The sequence below is a fragment of the Buceros rhinoceros genome, unplaced genomic scaffold, assembly GCF_000710305.1.
Source record: "Buceros rhinoceros silvestris isolate BGI_N320 unplaced genomic scaffold, ASM71030v1 scaffold7562, whole genome shotgun sequence".
Classification (NCBI taxonomy): Eukaryota; Metazoa; Chordata; class Aves; order Bucerotiformes; family Bucerotidae; genus Buceros; species Buceros rhinoceros.
Genome location: NW_010400588.1, coordinates 31,853 through 48,476, shown reverse-complemented (window position 1 = coordinate 48,476; position 16,624 = coordinate 31,853). Strand labels below are relative to the sequence as shown.

General features: G+C 37.9%; 1 protein-coding gene across 1 annotated transcript in view; it reads left to right on the top strand.

The window, feature by feature from the left end:
- Positions 1-5,090: 5,090 nt before the first annotated feature.
- The window catches only part of LOC104489720 (putative interleukin-17 receptor E-like), a 21,683-nt gene continuing 10,149 nt past the window's right edge, over positions 5,091-16,624 (top strand). Inside the window, exons 1-8 of the mRNA XM_010131917.1 lie at positions 5,091-5,232; positions 6,014-6,123; positions 7,510-7,624; positions 10,069-10,113; positions 10,933-11,072; positions 11,236-11,307; positions 13,752-13,805; positions 15,958-16,119. Coding sequence (XP_010130219.1) covers positions 5,133-5,232; positions 6,014-6,123; positions 7,510-7,624; positions 10,069-10,113; positions 10,933-11,072; positions 11,236-11,307; positions 13,752-13,805; positions 15,958-16,119 — 798 coding nt within the window. The 5' untranslated portion in view covers positions 5,091-5,132. The remainder of the gene's footprint in view (positions 5,233-6,013; positions 6,124-7,509; positions 7,625-10,068; positions 10,114-10,932; positions 11,073-11,235; positions 11,308-13,751; positions 13,806-15,957; positions 16,120-16,624) is intronic.

Sequence of the window (16,624 nt, the reverse complement as noted above, 5' to 3'; positions counted from 1 at the left end):
AAAGAGTGTAACTGTGGAAGGGATGCAGTTAAAGGTCCCTCCTGAAAAAGTCTCTAGTCTGCTGGCGAGTAGAGTGAACCATCAGCGGCTGGTTCAAGGATTGTGAGTGAATCTCTTTAGGATTAGGCAGCTGAGCTGCAATTTACACCACGTATGTGGAAGGCAGAAGAATAAACAGGGGCATTGACCTTTCCTCTGCCTAGCTGAAGCATGCCTTCATGCCCTCAGGCAGCGCAGGCTGAGGAAACCAAACCCTTCAACCCTGGTCTCAAAGGGAAGGACACCTGCAATACTGTTGGTTATGAGTTAAAATCTGTGCTGGGTATTATACAAATGCAGATCTAGATAGTGGAGGCTCACTACAGGTACCACGAGGTAATGATTCACTCCACTCATCTTAGGACAAGGTGATTTATCTGCTGGGTGGGAGACGAGAGGGGTTATCCCTTTCTGTTGACTGCCAGTGGTGCTTAGATAATGAACATAAGCTTAAACTTGATGTTTAGCTCTTAGATGGATATAGACTTTGGGCACTGAGGAGTTTGTAAACTAAAGATCCTTATCTTTCAAGAAGATGTACACGAAGCAGAGCTGGTTGTAGGATTTCAGTGCTGCCTGAAAATGACTTATCAGCAGCTATCTTTAATACAAGTAACATGTAGAATGACTTGGCCTTCTAGGGGTGATGAAAAAACATTTTTTCAGTCTTCATCCTAATTCACTTGTGCAACAATGGGTGTATACTGATTTCCATACTTCCTTTTCTAAAATAATTAAAAAATATATATTTTTTACTTGAGGCAAAATTTTCTTAAAAGACCTTACATGTATAATAGAGAACCCTTTGCAGTAGTCAGTGCTTTTAGCTGCAACAAAAAGATGAGTTTATTTCCTCGGATTTGCAGCTTTCAGCTCAATAGTCTTTGTCAACGCAGCTTTGACTCTGCCTTCTCTCTCCTGCTCTTCTAGACTACTCATAGTACATAAGGGCTACTGTAGTATTTGAAATTCACTGTAATATATCCAGACCTTGATACCAATATATCAATGATTTTTAAAAAGCTTTACATTCTCAGGAATTGTGTTTGGCACCGAATATCAGCATGCTGTCCAATATCCTTGAAAGCTTGAAGTATTTTCTGAATATACAACTGTGAAACTCTTCTAATTAACTGTGCATTGAAATCCATTGTGAAAGAGAGGCTGTCAGTCTGAAATTTAATCCATTTCATAATTGGTGTAAGTACTTTTAAATGGTGCATTTTGGTATTTATTACTGAAGTGCACTGTGTGGTTATCTTAGAAGAGCATATCTAGTTTATTTATGAAATGTGTTGAATCATCCTAATGCACAGATGTAGCAGATACTGTGGTAAATCATATGCAAATAGGTTTGAAATGCTACTGTAATTTATACCCATGGAATGATGCTCCAGTGAAGCAATTGTACTGTGCTTTAGATATTCTCACAGATTTACCACTGTCAGTATCCAAAGTATTTCAGATTCTTACAATTCTTGTAGGAAAGAAATATCAGACAAAAAAACAGTTATGATTTTCTATTGGGTGTTGGCCTGGCCCTGTTATTAATGGGTTTTCTCTGCAATTATTTTTGCTGTTCTCCAATTTCATCCTCTTGCCTGAGGCTTCAGATTATCCATCTAATTTCTATTACGTATTCATTGCTCAGCCTGGCTTCTATTATTCAAGTGTACATAAGGTGTGTTTTGCTGTCATGACAGTTCTGGGTTGATTGCTGCATCATCAGATTAAAAAAAAAAATCTGCTGTGGTTGAGCTCGTGGCAAAAGTAAATGGAAAGTGTCTACATGCTGAATAATAAGCCTTGGATTCTTTATGCCTGGGCTTATATCTGTCCATAATTAAGGAATCTTCTATTACAGCAACAATGCCTCTCTCATGTAGGGCTAATTACAGTTATAACTCATAAACGTAAAATATAGGCAAGATTTACTCAGCAGATGGTTTGTGTAGCAAGATATATCTTTATGTCTTCTGCAATGTAGATCACACTAGTTGTGAGAGAAGGAAAGAGGTGTCTGTTCCAGAGGAAACTATCTAAAGGGGGGATTAAAAGATGATAGGGGAAGAGTTTACTGAAGCATTAGTCAGAAATGAGTGTCATTCTGTGAAGGTTTATGGAATGAAAAATATTTTCTGTCAGTTCTTCCTTGTACCATATAGTTATTGTGATCCAAAGCTAATATCCTCATGCATGATATAAGCCATTTAAATTATTATTAATGAGTTTTGCAACATCTTTCACAATTCTCAGAACATATAATAAAATTAATGGGAAAAAATTGAAAAGTGGAAGAGTTATTTCATTTAACCTATTGGATTACTTATTTGTTCCCAGTTAAGGTAGAAACTGTGATCAAGGAGGACAGCATCCCCGCTTATGGACAGACAGTAGTCTCTAAAACTGGATGAGTGTGTCTGCCTGATATCCGATGTCAATTATGCACCTAGGTATGATTTAGAATTCTCCTGAGATAGTTCCAAGTCTGTGACATCTGATAATGCCATACCTCAAGCAGTAATAACTAGGGACTTCATTTAAGTAAGTCATGACTCTCTCTCCTAAATTAAGTAGGGTCAAATAGTATGGTCAAATTCACCTAAACAAAATACTTTGCAAACAACTGTCAGCTTTGGTATATATATACACACATTGCTCTTCCCTTAAATCATATCTAAATAGACATGGGAATGGGCAAGACTGAGGGCCTGGATCAAGAAATTTGCACCAACCACCAAAGAATTAAGCAGGAACAGTTGTTACTGCATACCATTTGGTATCCACAACTGCATGTCACATGATGCAGTCAGGAAAATATCCTTTTGAGCAAAGAGACAGAGGTAAAACTAACCATCGATTATCATGTTATTAGTAGTAATTATTAGGTAGTTCTGCAATATAATAACCTCCCCATTAACTGTGGGTGGATTGATTGCGCGTTGTGCAATAACTCTCCATCCTGAGATACCTTCAGGATTTTTATACCACCCATTCCTGGAACATGGAATATAGTGTTCACATCTGGCTGCTGTGCACTGTACTTCTTAAGGCTGCCTCATCTCTTTGGAAACATATTTAGAAATTCTTCAAAAGTCAATGTACTCCACTGCTCTTAAAGCCTAATTTGTATATTTTAAATGATCTGTGTTTTTAATTTGGTTTGCACAGATTGTCTTCTCTCATTGCCAATATTACCTTGAATAACTGAGAGTTGACTCTACTGTCAGTTGAGGTAAAGTGTTCTTGTTTTTCCATTCTTTTCCACTTGGTTCACATCAGCATATCCTGCTGCCTCCAAAAGACGCTTAATGGCATGAAACCAGGATAATGGAGTGGAGATTCAGGTGTCAAGTGTTTGTCTTTTCTGATTTTTGATATGTATCTCGCAGGACTTAATTCTCCTGATACCAAGTGTGAGGGTACCTTAAGGCCTGAAAGATTCAAGACAAGGTACCATATTTATGTCAGCCTTTCTTCATGTCCTGCATGTATCAGTATCTGATCCTTGTCAATGGGCTTCAGCTGCAACTGGTCACAGTGAAAGTGAGGATCTTATAAAATATAAAGAGGTCATGTACAGGTTAATACAGTTACAGTATTTAAATTTAGAGCACTTTCCTTCATTGGCGTGGTTGGAGGGGTAAGTAATGATAAATAAACTTTGCCCTTCCTCCTCCTCTACGTCTGAGAACTGTGGATGTGTCTTCCATGCAAGCCAATAGGCATCCACTCTTGACAACAATACTTGGCTACACATTGACAGCTGCACCCTTTCCTGACGATTTGAATTAAGAGTGTTGTCCTGTATTTTATGTCAAGCAGAGTATTGTAGCACCACTGTTTCATACTTTGCTCTTTGCCATACTAGTTGAATTCCTTCCAGGAGTATGTTAAGCAGTATGACTAATAAGCACCAAATGTTTTTCTGTTCTTCCAGTCTCTCCCCGGGGTGGGGGGAGAATATGTGGTAAAATACTTTGTTTTACTTGGGCGTCTTTTAACTTTCATGCTATGTACCAAAGTGAGAAGGGTAAGGAATATTTCAAAGAAATTGCTATGATGTAGTTACAGCCGAAATGAGGTATGCTGCATTGTATACCACAAAGCCAAGGGACGAGTAGCCAATTCCCTGCCTATTTGTTCTGATAGTTTCTTGAACACTTAGCTTTTGTGACTACAGACAATGTACATGAGGTAAAGAAGCCAAAAGAATCTACTGTACCAACACAGATTCATAAATAAATACCTGATTATTGTGCAGGGCAGTCTGAGAAGTAGAAAGAGATTAAATAGAGCTAACTGATGAGACATGAGGCCTTAAGACTTTTTTTTACTTTTATATTGGCTTACAGAAGGCGGCTGTGCAAACCAATGCCCTAAGGCTTTGGGAAGACTAAATTTCCATAGGAAAATGAGACATAGTAGCTGTGTTCTGTGCCTACTGTTTACACCTTGAAGAAGGCCTGGATAATATTCTGCTCTTACTGTTCTGGTGTAATGCAGAAGGAGATCCTGTAGATTTTTCCATGACTAGGAATGTAATAGTGCCCTCTTGTGTGAAAATGATATTTTAACAGCCGTTGAGACCATGAACCAATCCTAAAATTAAAATACGACCTATGAGAGTGCTCACAATACAGGTAATGGTTTTGAAAAAAAAGTTTAAATAAACTGTTAGTCTAGCCACGATCTAGCAGAATGGATTATTTAAAAACATTACTAGTCTTAGGTGTGCTCTGCTAGCCTTAACTGTTAGAAGTGTGATTCCTTCCTCTTGTGGGTTAACACTTCTCTAAGCCGGGAAATTTATTATCAAACACCGTCTGTAATGTAGTTCTTTCCAACCCCTCTGCATTGCTAGTGAAGCCAACCAGCCATGTTGCCTGTATGAAAGTCTTGGGTAAAGGACTGGCTCTGCTGAAGTCAACAGTGACTTTTCTACAGATTTCAGTAGAGAGGGAGCTTCACCTTTGATGCTCTCTGTCCTCCAGGTATCCTGTGCACAGTGAGATTTCTCTGTCTTTGTATTTGCATTTGCAGGTGGCATTTTTAACAGCTTCTGCCATGATGCTCCGTCATCTTTATCTTCTATGGTATTGAAAAGCATGAAGATCTCAACAGTGATGAAATGTGTCCAAGGAAGCCCATGCTCTCTTCATTTAAACATTAAAGGAACTTTGAGTCTGAATGGTAGGAAGGAGATGTGCTACTGAATTCTAATTTCTGTTTACTTATTGTTTGTAACTCTTCAGCCAAATTTTTGTTCCACATTGCAATATGTGTGTTCAAGCTGTTTCTATGTAATTTTATCAGAAAGATATTTTTTGTGAAACCATTTTACTACAAACCAGGATAAAGCTGTGGCTCTTCTCAAGGGAATGAGAACTGAGATAATGAATTCAAGATGACTAAAGTTTTACTTCCAGCATAATACACTTGTCGTATACCAGTGCTCCAAGCATACTGCTGCCTTTCTCTTTCTTGATCTGACACACGTGCATGCACACACACATGCTAATTCTGCCTGTGCCAGTAGCTCAGCCATGAGGGACTGCCCCAACAGAAGGAGAAACAGTTTATGTGTGTGAAGTTATAATCCTGCATTAAAATAAAACAAAAGCACTCAAACTTTTTGGGGTATCATCTACTTTAACTAACACCCTACCATTCATCTGCTCAGTGTGTTACCATTTAGGTATTTCCTGGTGTGCTTCACAGTTTTGGTTTTTTTTTTTAGAATTTGCTTAAGAATTTGCATAATTAAAGATTTTATTTATAGCAACATGTATTAAATCCTTGCTCCTATCCCCATTTGTGTGTTATATATTATGCCCCCTTTTTAAACAGAGCAAAAGTACCTGTGTCTTTCACTTAGAAAGCAAGCTTACAATATGATGTATTTTAATTTACTTTTTGTTTTTCTTAAAGATGGTTAGATTATATGTTTGAAATGATTCCTAACTCATTTCAGAGAATATCCGTGGTCTGGAAATATGTTCTCTTTCACTGGATACACAGCAATCTCAGTGCACAAATGTGAGATTTGTTGGGAAAAAAAGCAAGATGCTTAATGGAGAGAAGGTAGACTCCTTTTTGAGTTGTTTTTCATTTAAATGTTTATGAGCCTTTGGAAAAAGTATAATTTGTATCTCTCTTATTTTCTTCTGTTATTGACATTGTGGAAAACTGCAATGAAATGTATGCTTCGGCATTGTCAAATGAAACTCCAAAACAAAATGTCCTTTTATAACCTATACAGTTCTTCACCATTTTCTTATTTCTTCCACTTAGCTTTTTGCAAGAGAAGCTGCCACGGCAAAGCCTGGCTTTCCTATCAATCTGTCTTGTTAGCTTTCTTTTTGTGCCCACCAAGTTCTGGGGAAGCTTTTGTAGCTAGAAGCTAGAAGCACAATGTTGCAGAGATTTTAAGTGCATACATATGATTTGTGTAAGACCAACCATGTCAATGGAATTTATAAGTCTAGAAGAGAGCCAACTAAACCCAGTAGTATTTTTTATTAAAATTTGCACCTGGGGAAAAAAAGCGAACCAACTTGACCAACTGTTTAAAAACATGAATTTTTGCTTTCAGTTACTGGTGGATAACGGTTATGAATCTCATACAAAATGTGTTACTTCATGTGCTTTGTGAATGTTATGTTGATTGCACGATGTGAAACAAAGTGCTTCTCCCAAAAAGCAGTTGCAGTTTACGCTCTGTATTGCTTGATGATCAAATGTCCCTATAGGCAAGGCAGGCCTGGCAATGAACTGCTGGTAGCTTTTAGAGTAAGGCTAGATCATAGGCAAGACTCAACAAACATATTTAATTAAAATTTCTTAGTTTCAGTTCAGTGACTGGCATGGGGGCATTAGATGTCTTTTACCGTCCAAATGCCTTGCACCAAATAGGAGTATATGCAGCATGCAAACCTACATGGGGTTTAATAGTTACTGCTGTCAGTGAGGGAATGATCTGCTATAAATGGAGCTCAGCTTGTTTCCTAAGTTGCTTTCTCTCACAGACTGTTACTGGAATGAATAAATTTGCTGGAGTTGCCATTAAATGTTTAAACAGACATTCCCCCCGCCCTATTCCGCAAGTGTTTTTGCTTGTAAAATGCCTATGAAGTGGGACTTTTGGTAGTATGAAAAACCTTTTTACTTTAGAAATTCAGTAAGAATTGCTATGCTTTTAAGTTTATATCATAGCTTGTAGATATTTGGATTTCTGAAAGTGAGGAAGACAACAACATGCTGGATGAGAAGTAATGATACTCTGAAATTCTTTCCTTAAGTGGTATCTGCTTCTTTTACATTCTTAATGCTGCAATGTCTGAGACTGCTTACCGCTTCTTGTAGATATAAATAAATCTGAACAAAGAATATTGCTTGTTTAACTCGCTAGTCAATGGTTTTCCTGTATTTTGGAAGTCATGCACAGACTTGATTTTATGTTTTAAACAGGTGCAGGTACAATTCAATTGCATTGAAGTCAATGTAGCACAACACATCTATGTGACCATGAAAACAGTACCAAATTACTGTGAAGTCAAGCTGAGCCAGGAATATTATGTTGAAGGTAGGAAAACATCTTAAACCAGATTGGTTTTCAAGAAACACCTTTTCAAGAGAAAAAACCAAACCAAACCAAAAAACCCCAAATGCAAAGCCAAATCGCATTCTGGGATACACCAATCTAACTGATGATAGATCTTATATGCCAGGACCAGGCTTATCCTACAGTTCGATGATTTTGTGCATATAAATCTCTGACTTGCTATAAAAAAAAGACACTGGAGTTTTTAGAATCATAGAATCACAGAATCATCTGGTTGGAAGAGACCTTTAAGATCATCAAGTCCAACTGTTCACCCTGCTCTGCTAGGATCCCTAAACCATGTCACTCAGGACCACATCTATATGTCTCTTAAACACTTACAGGGATGGAGACTCCCCCACCTCCCTGGGCAGCCTCTTCCAATGCTTCACAACCCTCTCTGTTCCTAGATTTCTGTTGGTGCAACTTAAGGCCGTTTCCTCTTGCCCGGTCACTTGTTATATGGGAGAAGAGACCAACCTCAACCTCTCTACAACCACCTTTCAGGTGGTTATAGAGATGATAAGGTCTCCCCTCAGCCTCCTTTTCTCCTGGCTAAACAACCCCGGTTCCCTCAGCTGCTACTCATATGACTTGCTCTCCAGACCCTTCACCAGTTTCACTGCCTTTCTCTAAACCCACTTCAGCACCTCAATGTCCTTGTAGTGAGGCTCCCAAAACTGGACACAGTACTCAAGGCGTGACCTCACCAGTGCAGAGTACAGGGGGACAATCACTGCCCTCCTCCTGCTGGCTGCACTATTTCTGATACAAGCCAGGATGCCATTGGCCTTCTTGGCCACCTGGGCACACTGCTGGCTCATATTCAGCCACTGTCAACCAACACCCCCAGGTCCTTTTTTGCTGGGCAACTTTCCAGCCACTCCTCCCCAAGCCTGTAGCATTGCAGGGGGTCGTTGTGACCCAAGTGCAGACCTGGCACTTGGCCTTATTGACTGTCATACTATTGGCCTCAGCCCATCAATCCAGCCTGTCCAGATCCCTCTATAGAGCCTCCCTACCTTCAAGTAGATTGACACACCCAAAATGTATGTATTTGTATGTAAAAGTACACGGAAAATGGAACTACATATGCATTTGTACATATGGCTGCCTTGTGGTTGGGGGGTGCGCTTTCCCTGCCTGCAGGTTCAGTCCTGTGTGCTCTCTGCGCATAAGATGGAGCCTCTGCTCCTCTTCATAGTTAGGCCACAGGTGGTTTAAGAAATTGAGGAAAGCTTAATAAGGGAGTGTAAAGAAATGTCTTTTTACTTTCATTAGGTAACTGCCCTATTGCCTGTTTTCATGTAACTGGGTAAGATACGGTAGCATTTTTCCGTTGGGGGGTAAAGTGCCTACCATAGGCATATGAAAATAGATTCAGCACTGTGGTCCAACCAAGATACAGTGTGGCTGGTGGAGACAAGTGCACCAAATAGCGGTGCAAAAAGTGAAATGAGATCCCTTGTTCGATCCGGTGGCTGGGATTGTAGTGCCTTCCCATCTCCAGAGCCTGTGGGTGTGTGGCTCTTGCCCTTGCCCTTGCCCCTTGGTACAGTATCATCCCTTGCACACATTATCAGATGTGGCCGTTTCACACTTTCATAGAAGTAAAACCTTTTTGTGTTTAAAAAGGGTTTAGTTTTCTTGATAAATCCTGATTCATTATTGAAGTCGGTACGTACTTTGTGAATAAAGAGGGGAGAAAACAAGGTTTTATGAAACTCTATTTTAAGACACTCTACAAGGGTGTGTAAACAAATGAAATTAGGAAGTAGTTTTCTGGGGAAAAGGCAAAGTGCTGCTCTAATACTGAGTTATGCAAAGAGAGGTGAAAAAAGTAGGCATCATATTATGAGCTGATTTAGTGTTCTGAAACCAAGTTATAAGTTTTGGAGATACAGATATTAGATATTAGTTCTGAAAGTGTTGCCTGGCCTCTAATTATGGTAAGTTCCCTGGAAGCTAAACAGGGTGTTTCTTTGCAAGCCTAGAGTAAAGTCAAAATAGCAAAAACACAGAGTTGCTTATAACAGAGGAATAAGCCTGGTAAAAAAGAGAAATAGCTTTCAAGGAAAGGGTAACTGAAATTCTTCTTCTTTTTACTTAAAGTATTATTAGGTACTAGGTAAAGCAGTGCAGCATTATATCCTAGATTGCCACCTTAAACTGCTGATGAGGTTTTTCCAGTAGAAACCCCATGCTGGTGAGATAGCTCCTTAAGGCAAGTTGGGTTATAATCTCTCTGTGTCTGGAAAGGGTACTTTTCTTTTCTGCTATTTATCTAGAAGTGGATGTAAATCTGCCTTTACAGAGGAGTATAAGAGATAGGTTTCCTGCTAGAAGGTTATTGGATAATTCGGCAGTTTATTTACACAGCTATACAAATAAAGCAGCACTGAAGAAAACTGGCTTCTATTTTGCAGATTGCAGAAACAGTGATGTGGGAAAATATATTCCAGCTTGTTCAGGTGAGCTGAACTTCTATACAACTTAAAGCTGTGAGATATTTCAGTTGGCCTATACAATGATATGTTTTCATAGCTGAATAAACAGGGGAAGAAAGAAATGATTTACAACTACCACTACTTATAATGACCAGGTAGTTGAAAATGAGTTTCTTTATATTGACATGGAAATGCTAGATAGCAGATAAAGATATTGACAACCTATTTAGTACGTGAACTTTTAGAAATCTGTTTGTGTCCATTTCATTCACTTTGGATGACTGGTTTTATATTTAGTCTATAGAGAGACTTCATAAATAAGTGGAAATTAATTTGCCAAACTGGTATCCTGATTTTGGCACATCCATGAATATATAAAAAACCCATCCCTCCACATATTGTATTTTTCTAACGTAATTGCACATATTTTCTATGTAATGAAATTGGAACCTTGGGATAATCAGCTTTTGTAGTAGTATTAGTACAAGTATTTGTACATGAACTACATAACATTCCAATTGCTAAGGTTGAGGTACAATCAGTAGGTGTCCTAACCTCCCAGTATTGCCAGTGCTAATTTAAAAGGGAATAATACTAAAATTTATTCTCATGAAAATTATTATGTCTCATAAAATAAGGATACCTTCAGGAATATCAGGATATAAAAATAATTAATTCAAATATCCTAGGTATAAATGTTGAATTTCATCTCCATCAAGTTATGAAATTCTATACCTTTTATAAACAAATTCTATACCTTTTATAAACAAAAAACTAAATCAGAAATAACAAAGTAATAAAGAAACAGGTGCAATAATTTCATGCTTGAATTTTGTTTTTCAGCTGGGAATTTTGATTATAGTGTAGACAGGGCAAGGAAAATTATATTAGTGAATGTATCCAGCTTTCTTCAAGATGAAGATTATTATGTTCGCCTGTGCCACAAATGGTTTACCTGTGAAGATGCAGGGGCATTTGCTGTGGTGAGTTAAAGCTCAAAGCAGTTTGTTGAAATGGTGGGGGGTGACTTGTAGGTGGAAATGCTCACCAAGGTCACAGTTATAAGAAATGTCCTTCTAGATCTTTATTTAGCTTTATTAAAAGTAATTTACTGTCCTAGATTCATTACTGTCTTTTCCATTTCAGATAAAAGGGAAAGAATCTTTGAGATCAGTTTCTCTGAAATATTCTCGGCTACTCCCTTGTCTTTGCATTGAGGTAATACGGTCTGGAATTTGGTATATAATTGTGTTTCTGATTAAAGAAATGCTATGTGGGATTTGTGTTAAGAAAGGAGGAAAAATCTGTAGAAAAAGGATCTATCTAGACCTAATTTTTTGACTCAGGGTTGTCTGACCTTATGATTATGTAAATGTAAAAAAGATTTTTTTTGGAAACACTAATTAAAACATGGACATAATAAGAAAATAGGATATAACTTACAGAATTTATGGAAAGTATTGTGTAAGATTAACTGATTTTTTTATAAGCAACAAAAAGACGGAAAATTTAATCTGAGTGAATTTCAGCATAGCATTTGATATAGTATTGCATGAGGAACTATAAGATGTTATCTGTAATATATTTATATACATTTATACGGTATATAATATTCTATTTACACATATTTATAATATTGTATTTATATACATCTATATGGTATATAATACCTAGCTGGAGGCAAATGTGACCACTCTTGTTGAATGGGCTGTGCTAGTAGGAAAGTTATTTAAGGACCACACTTAGAGCAGTTCTTATATAAATGTTTTCATCAATGTGACATGAGCGCAAAAGGTGGGAATGTGTTAGTGAGATTTGCTGATAATACAGGTGAAAGGTGTAAACAAAAATGAAAGAGGGTCAGGATAATTGGAAAAGACTAGAGATCTTCATATGTCAAATAACTACAGGAGGATAAAGTGCAAGTTAATGCACTTGTTCTAATAAAAAGTATTCTTGTGGTAAGATGCGAGTCCTCATTTAGAAATAACAGTAGAGGAAAAAAGATGTGTGTGTAATAGTTCATCGCAAGATGATTAAACTAACATGCTTGCACGATGTAAATGTGAACAAAGGTCTAGCGAATCAGATTATTCCAAGCTAACAGAAAAGTATGGGCAAGGCCACTTTAAGCTAAAGGCATTCTTGCCACAGGAATGAAGGGTGATAAACTGAATTCCATGAACATATTCAGGATAGATGTAGATTTCTTTTCTGATAATCTGAGAAGTGAGATTTTGGAATATCTTTCAGAAAAAGGAATAAAAAGTCACTAAACCAATTTAGAATGTTATTGGTAAGATATAAAGATACTGTGTGATCTAGTTTCTCAGTGAATTTTGGGCTAGGATTTACCTTATGGATTAAGATACTCAAATGTTGATGTCCAGATGTAGATATCTACGTTTGAATTAGGTATTCAAACTCTTATAGTCAATAGACATCTAGTTAATGCAGTCTGTTACTCAACTGATCAAATGTAGATGGCTATTTTGGCACATGATGGATAGCCCTGTAGACTCCACTGGCTGCACTAGATAGATCTTCATATTGCTACTCTAAAAGTAATTTGGGCACTTGAGTCGCATTCAGATGTGTATGTTCTCGGCGCCTAAAATCACATAACATAATATGCGAGTTGTCCTACAAGGTCTCTTCCAAGCCTAAGGATTTTTTTCTTATTCTGTTCTGAAAGGTGTGAGGACACTGGAAAAATATTATGCCTCTCAGCATACAGACAGAGAATTCTAGAATACGACTGCTGAGCAAAGAGATGGGAAGTCTGAGTAATAGAAACAGTTGCACACAAGTCTAAATAATTAGGGTATAGTCACAGCTATGCACGTATAATTGCAGATTGGGTAATGCGCTAGTCCTCAGATTGTAAGGACACATCCTTCACCAAAGGCCAGAAGATCTGACGTTATGATTGAAGTTGTTCAGCTTGGAGAAGAAAAGGCTTCGGGGAGACTTTTTTGTCTCTTTTTTCAGCACTTAAAGGGGACCTGTAAGAGAGAGAGACACAATCTTTTTAGCATGCTGTATTGCCACAGAAAAAGGGGTAATGGTTTTAAATCAAAAGAGGGGAGATTCAGACTAGATACAAGGCAGGAATTTTTTACAATGAGTGTGGTGAAACACTGGTCCAGAGAGGTGGTAGATGCCCCATCTCTGGAAACGTTGAAGTCAGGTTGGATGGGGGTCTGAGCAACCCGATCTATTTGAAGATGTCCCTGCTCACTGCATGGAAGATTGGGCTAGATGACCTTTGGAGGTCCCTTCCAACCCAAAGCATTCTATGATTCTATGATACTTGAATGTCTTTTGATACCACTAGAAAGTCATGACGCTGTAAGAAAATTAATGAAAACCAAACTGGAAGCCTTTCTAAACGAAATTGGGCTAAATATATGACTCAGAAATAGTAGGAATATAGTGCTAGAAGGGATCACCTTAGTTCATCAGCTCCAGTAAGCCTAATGACGAACAATATAATAGATACCTAGTGCAAAACATCATTTAAAAAAAATCACTTCCAAAGCTTTCTAATAAGCATAGCATCTTTATCTTTTGTGGAAAGGTTTTCTGTCACATTCTGTCTGAAATGTTAAAAACTGGTGTATCTGACAATCCTTAGCTAATGGACACTTTTTTGGTTGTAGGGTTGGCTGGCAGCTCCAGATGCAAGGAGGATACAACTTTGCCCTTTTGAAAACGGAAAGTATTGTGTGATTACTCTTTATATCAGTGATTTTCAGAAGCTCCAGTAGTATGTCACAATTTGAAATTCATCTAAGGTGAAAACCATACATTGCACAACTTCAAGGAAGCCATCCTATTGGTTTGTTATGTTGTGGGTAGACAAATTAACTTACTTTCAGACCAAACTGTTCACCGAATTTATGCCAATATAAACACTAAGTAACTTTCTAGTCATTTCCCACATTTTCTTAAGTCGCAAACAGGCCAGAAGGAAAAGAAGCCACTGAGATCAGTTTTACAATGCTGATGTGAGAATAGGCCTTCAAGGAGAGATTTGAAGAAGGTGTCCAACACCCAGCTTAAAGGTGGGAACAGGGAACTGAAAAAGAAGACAGTTAACTGCGTATGGGAGTTCCCATACTTAACGGGAAATTATTCACACAAACTGTTCCAGTAAAGTCAGAATTTGATCTGAGATGAAAAAGAAATTGTCATATTATATGTGTCTTTAGTGAAAGTTATACCAGGCAGATAGAAAAAAGCTTAGCCTGCAAAAGTATTTTATTGTGTGAAGTCTAACATAAGTACAATATTTTTTTCCAGATTATGTGAAGAAGCCCATTAAGGGATTTTATTATTTGATTTAAAAAAACCCCATATATGAGAGACAATAAAACCACCAACCCATAACAGCACATCCAAACTTCACCTAAGCAAAGCTGGTTGGCTATCTGCAGTATGAAGTCCTAGCTTCTATTCTTGGTAGCTGTTCAACCTGAGAGTGGGTCTTATGGGGCCCAGGCTATTCCAGATTTTCTCCTATCTCTACCTATTTCCTGTGCTTGGAATTGTTATGCTTTGCAAGTGTAGGAAATTGGACTCGTGAATCCCATGATTCTTTCCTTCCTTCTGTATTCTTCTTCTTTTCCTTCCCCTCCTGCTGCAGTCATTCTCCTCTCTGATGCCATTGAATCAGGACTCTGGGGATAGCTGGAGCATTTGTTACAAAGCTTTATGCAGTCAGAGGAAAGGCAACACGTCCTTTGGCACACTGAAACTCTTGAAGATTATTTCTGTCCATTTAGGAAGTTTAAAGGGAGAATTACAATTGAAAACTTAAATTATACCTTTGATAAGGAAGGGAATATGGGAAATACTGTTTTACAGTTATACTGTAATTTGTTTAAATCGTTTACTCAATTATCATCCTTACAGGAACCTCAAGCAATTTTTCAGACTCTAGTACTCAGCTATTTAGTATATAATGAGTTCCAGCTTTTGAGCCACACTGTTTTCTCTTTAAATATTTATTTTTCGTAACTGACATCTCTGTTAGCTGGAATATCTCAAGTGGATTGGTTCCTTTTTTGGCTCAGTTATCACTGATGTAATAAAGTTGAGATTATAGATTTAGGTCTGTGGTAGGAATTAATCAACAGTTATGTATCAGAAAGCAGCTCCTCTATATAGTAACTTTTTGGGGTTAGTGTAACTAAGAGAAGTAAAAAATAGTGTTTAAGATAGAGCCCCATATAAATGTTGACTAGCTCTGAAATCACAGTGTGCACAGTATACAGAGAAAGAAGATTTAGATAAATGCTGCAGAAAAATTATTTATTGTGAATTACTTGCACAGCTTTGTTTACCATTGGAGTTCTTGCTATTCAGCTAAAGGCATGAATTTATCCTCATAAATATATGTTTTGTGCATGTAAGGAGTACCACAGAAGACACACAGAGTCTGAGCCTCCAATACCATGACCTTTAGTCACTAGTGTATGGATTCATTCTGGTCTACCATACACAGTTAACCGAAGGTCCTTGGTCAGGAACTGACTTGTATTGCACTCCCCCTGTGCTTGATGGGCAAAGAATTCACTTCCAGTGCAGCCTACTTAAGAGCTGAGGTGTCATTCCCTGGTGACATAGTACGAGACTGGTAAGACTAAGCTCTCAGGTTGAGTACCCCTGGTAAATGCCAACACTTTGGAGGGATGAATTTAAGTTTTACGCCATTACAATGTGAAACGCTGCCATTCTGATTGATGAAAATGACAAGGAAATGGAAAAGCAATGCTTTTGGTTTTAAGCATGTGTATAGGTACCAGATTTACGAACAGTTTTGATTCGTTTTTAGACGAATAACATTTCCACTCTTTGTATACAGATACGAAGGCGCTGTGGGATAATATTGTTTACAACCCGGTGACACAAACCCTAACTTGGGAGCCAGCCTGTCCAGTGCTTGTCATGGTTAACTTGTGCAGGTTAATGAATTCTATTGACCACTGTGAAGATATACAAAACTCTTCCAAAACTTCTGACAAAGTAAGAGCTATGCAGATTTAGTTGAATTGAGATTGAAGGCCATGACCAAAGTCATAATGTGAAGAGCTGGACTTTGGAATGAGAGCAAGTTGCAAATTCCTCTTCCCTGATATGTAAAACTATTCATAATCACAGCCTGTTCTTGTGCACTAACCACATGATTTTTTCAGAGAGCTCATATTGACTGAGTCACTACTAAGAAATAAGAAATGGAGATGACTGTATACCTAGTAATGTTTGCTAAATTCTTTGGTGTAAGGAGGGTCTGCTTTTCGTTTATAGTAAAGGCATGATTCATCTGCCCTGACTTTGTGTCTAAAAGATAGGTGTTTGAGTCTACTCTATTTGTCTCAGATTTCCTTTGAAGTAAGTAAATGAAACAGACCTACTGAGAGGACAAATCTTTTCATGTGAATCTGAGGTCTCATTGTGTTGAAGGCTCTGGATTTATGAAGTTGGCTAAAATTCTGGCTTTCACCTTGAAAAGTAGGTTTTGGGCATTCCT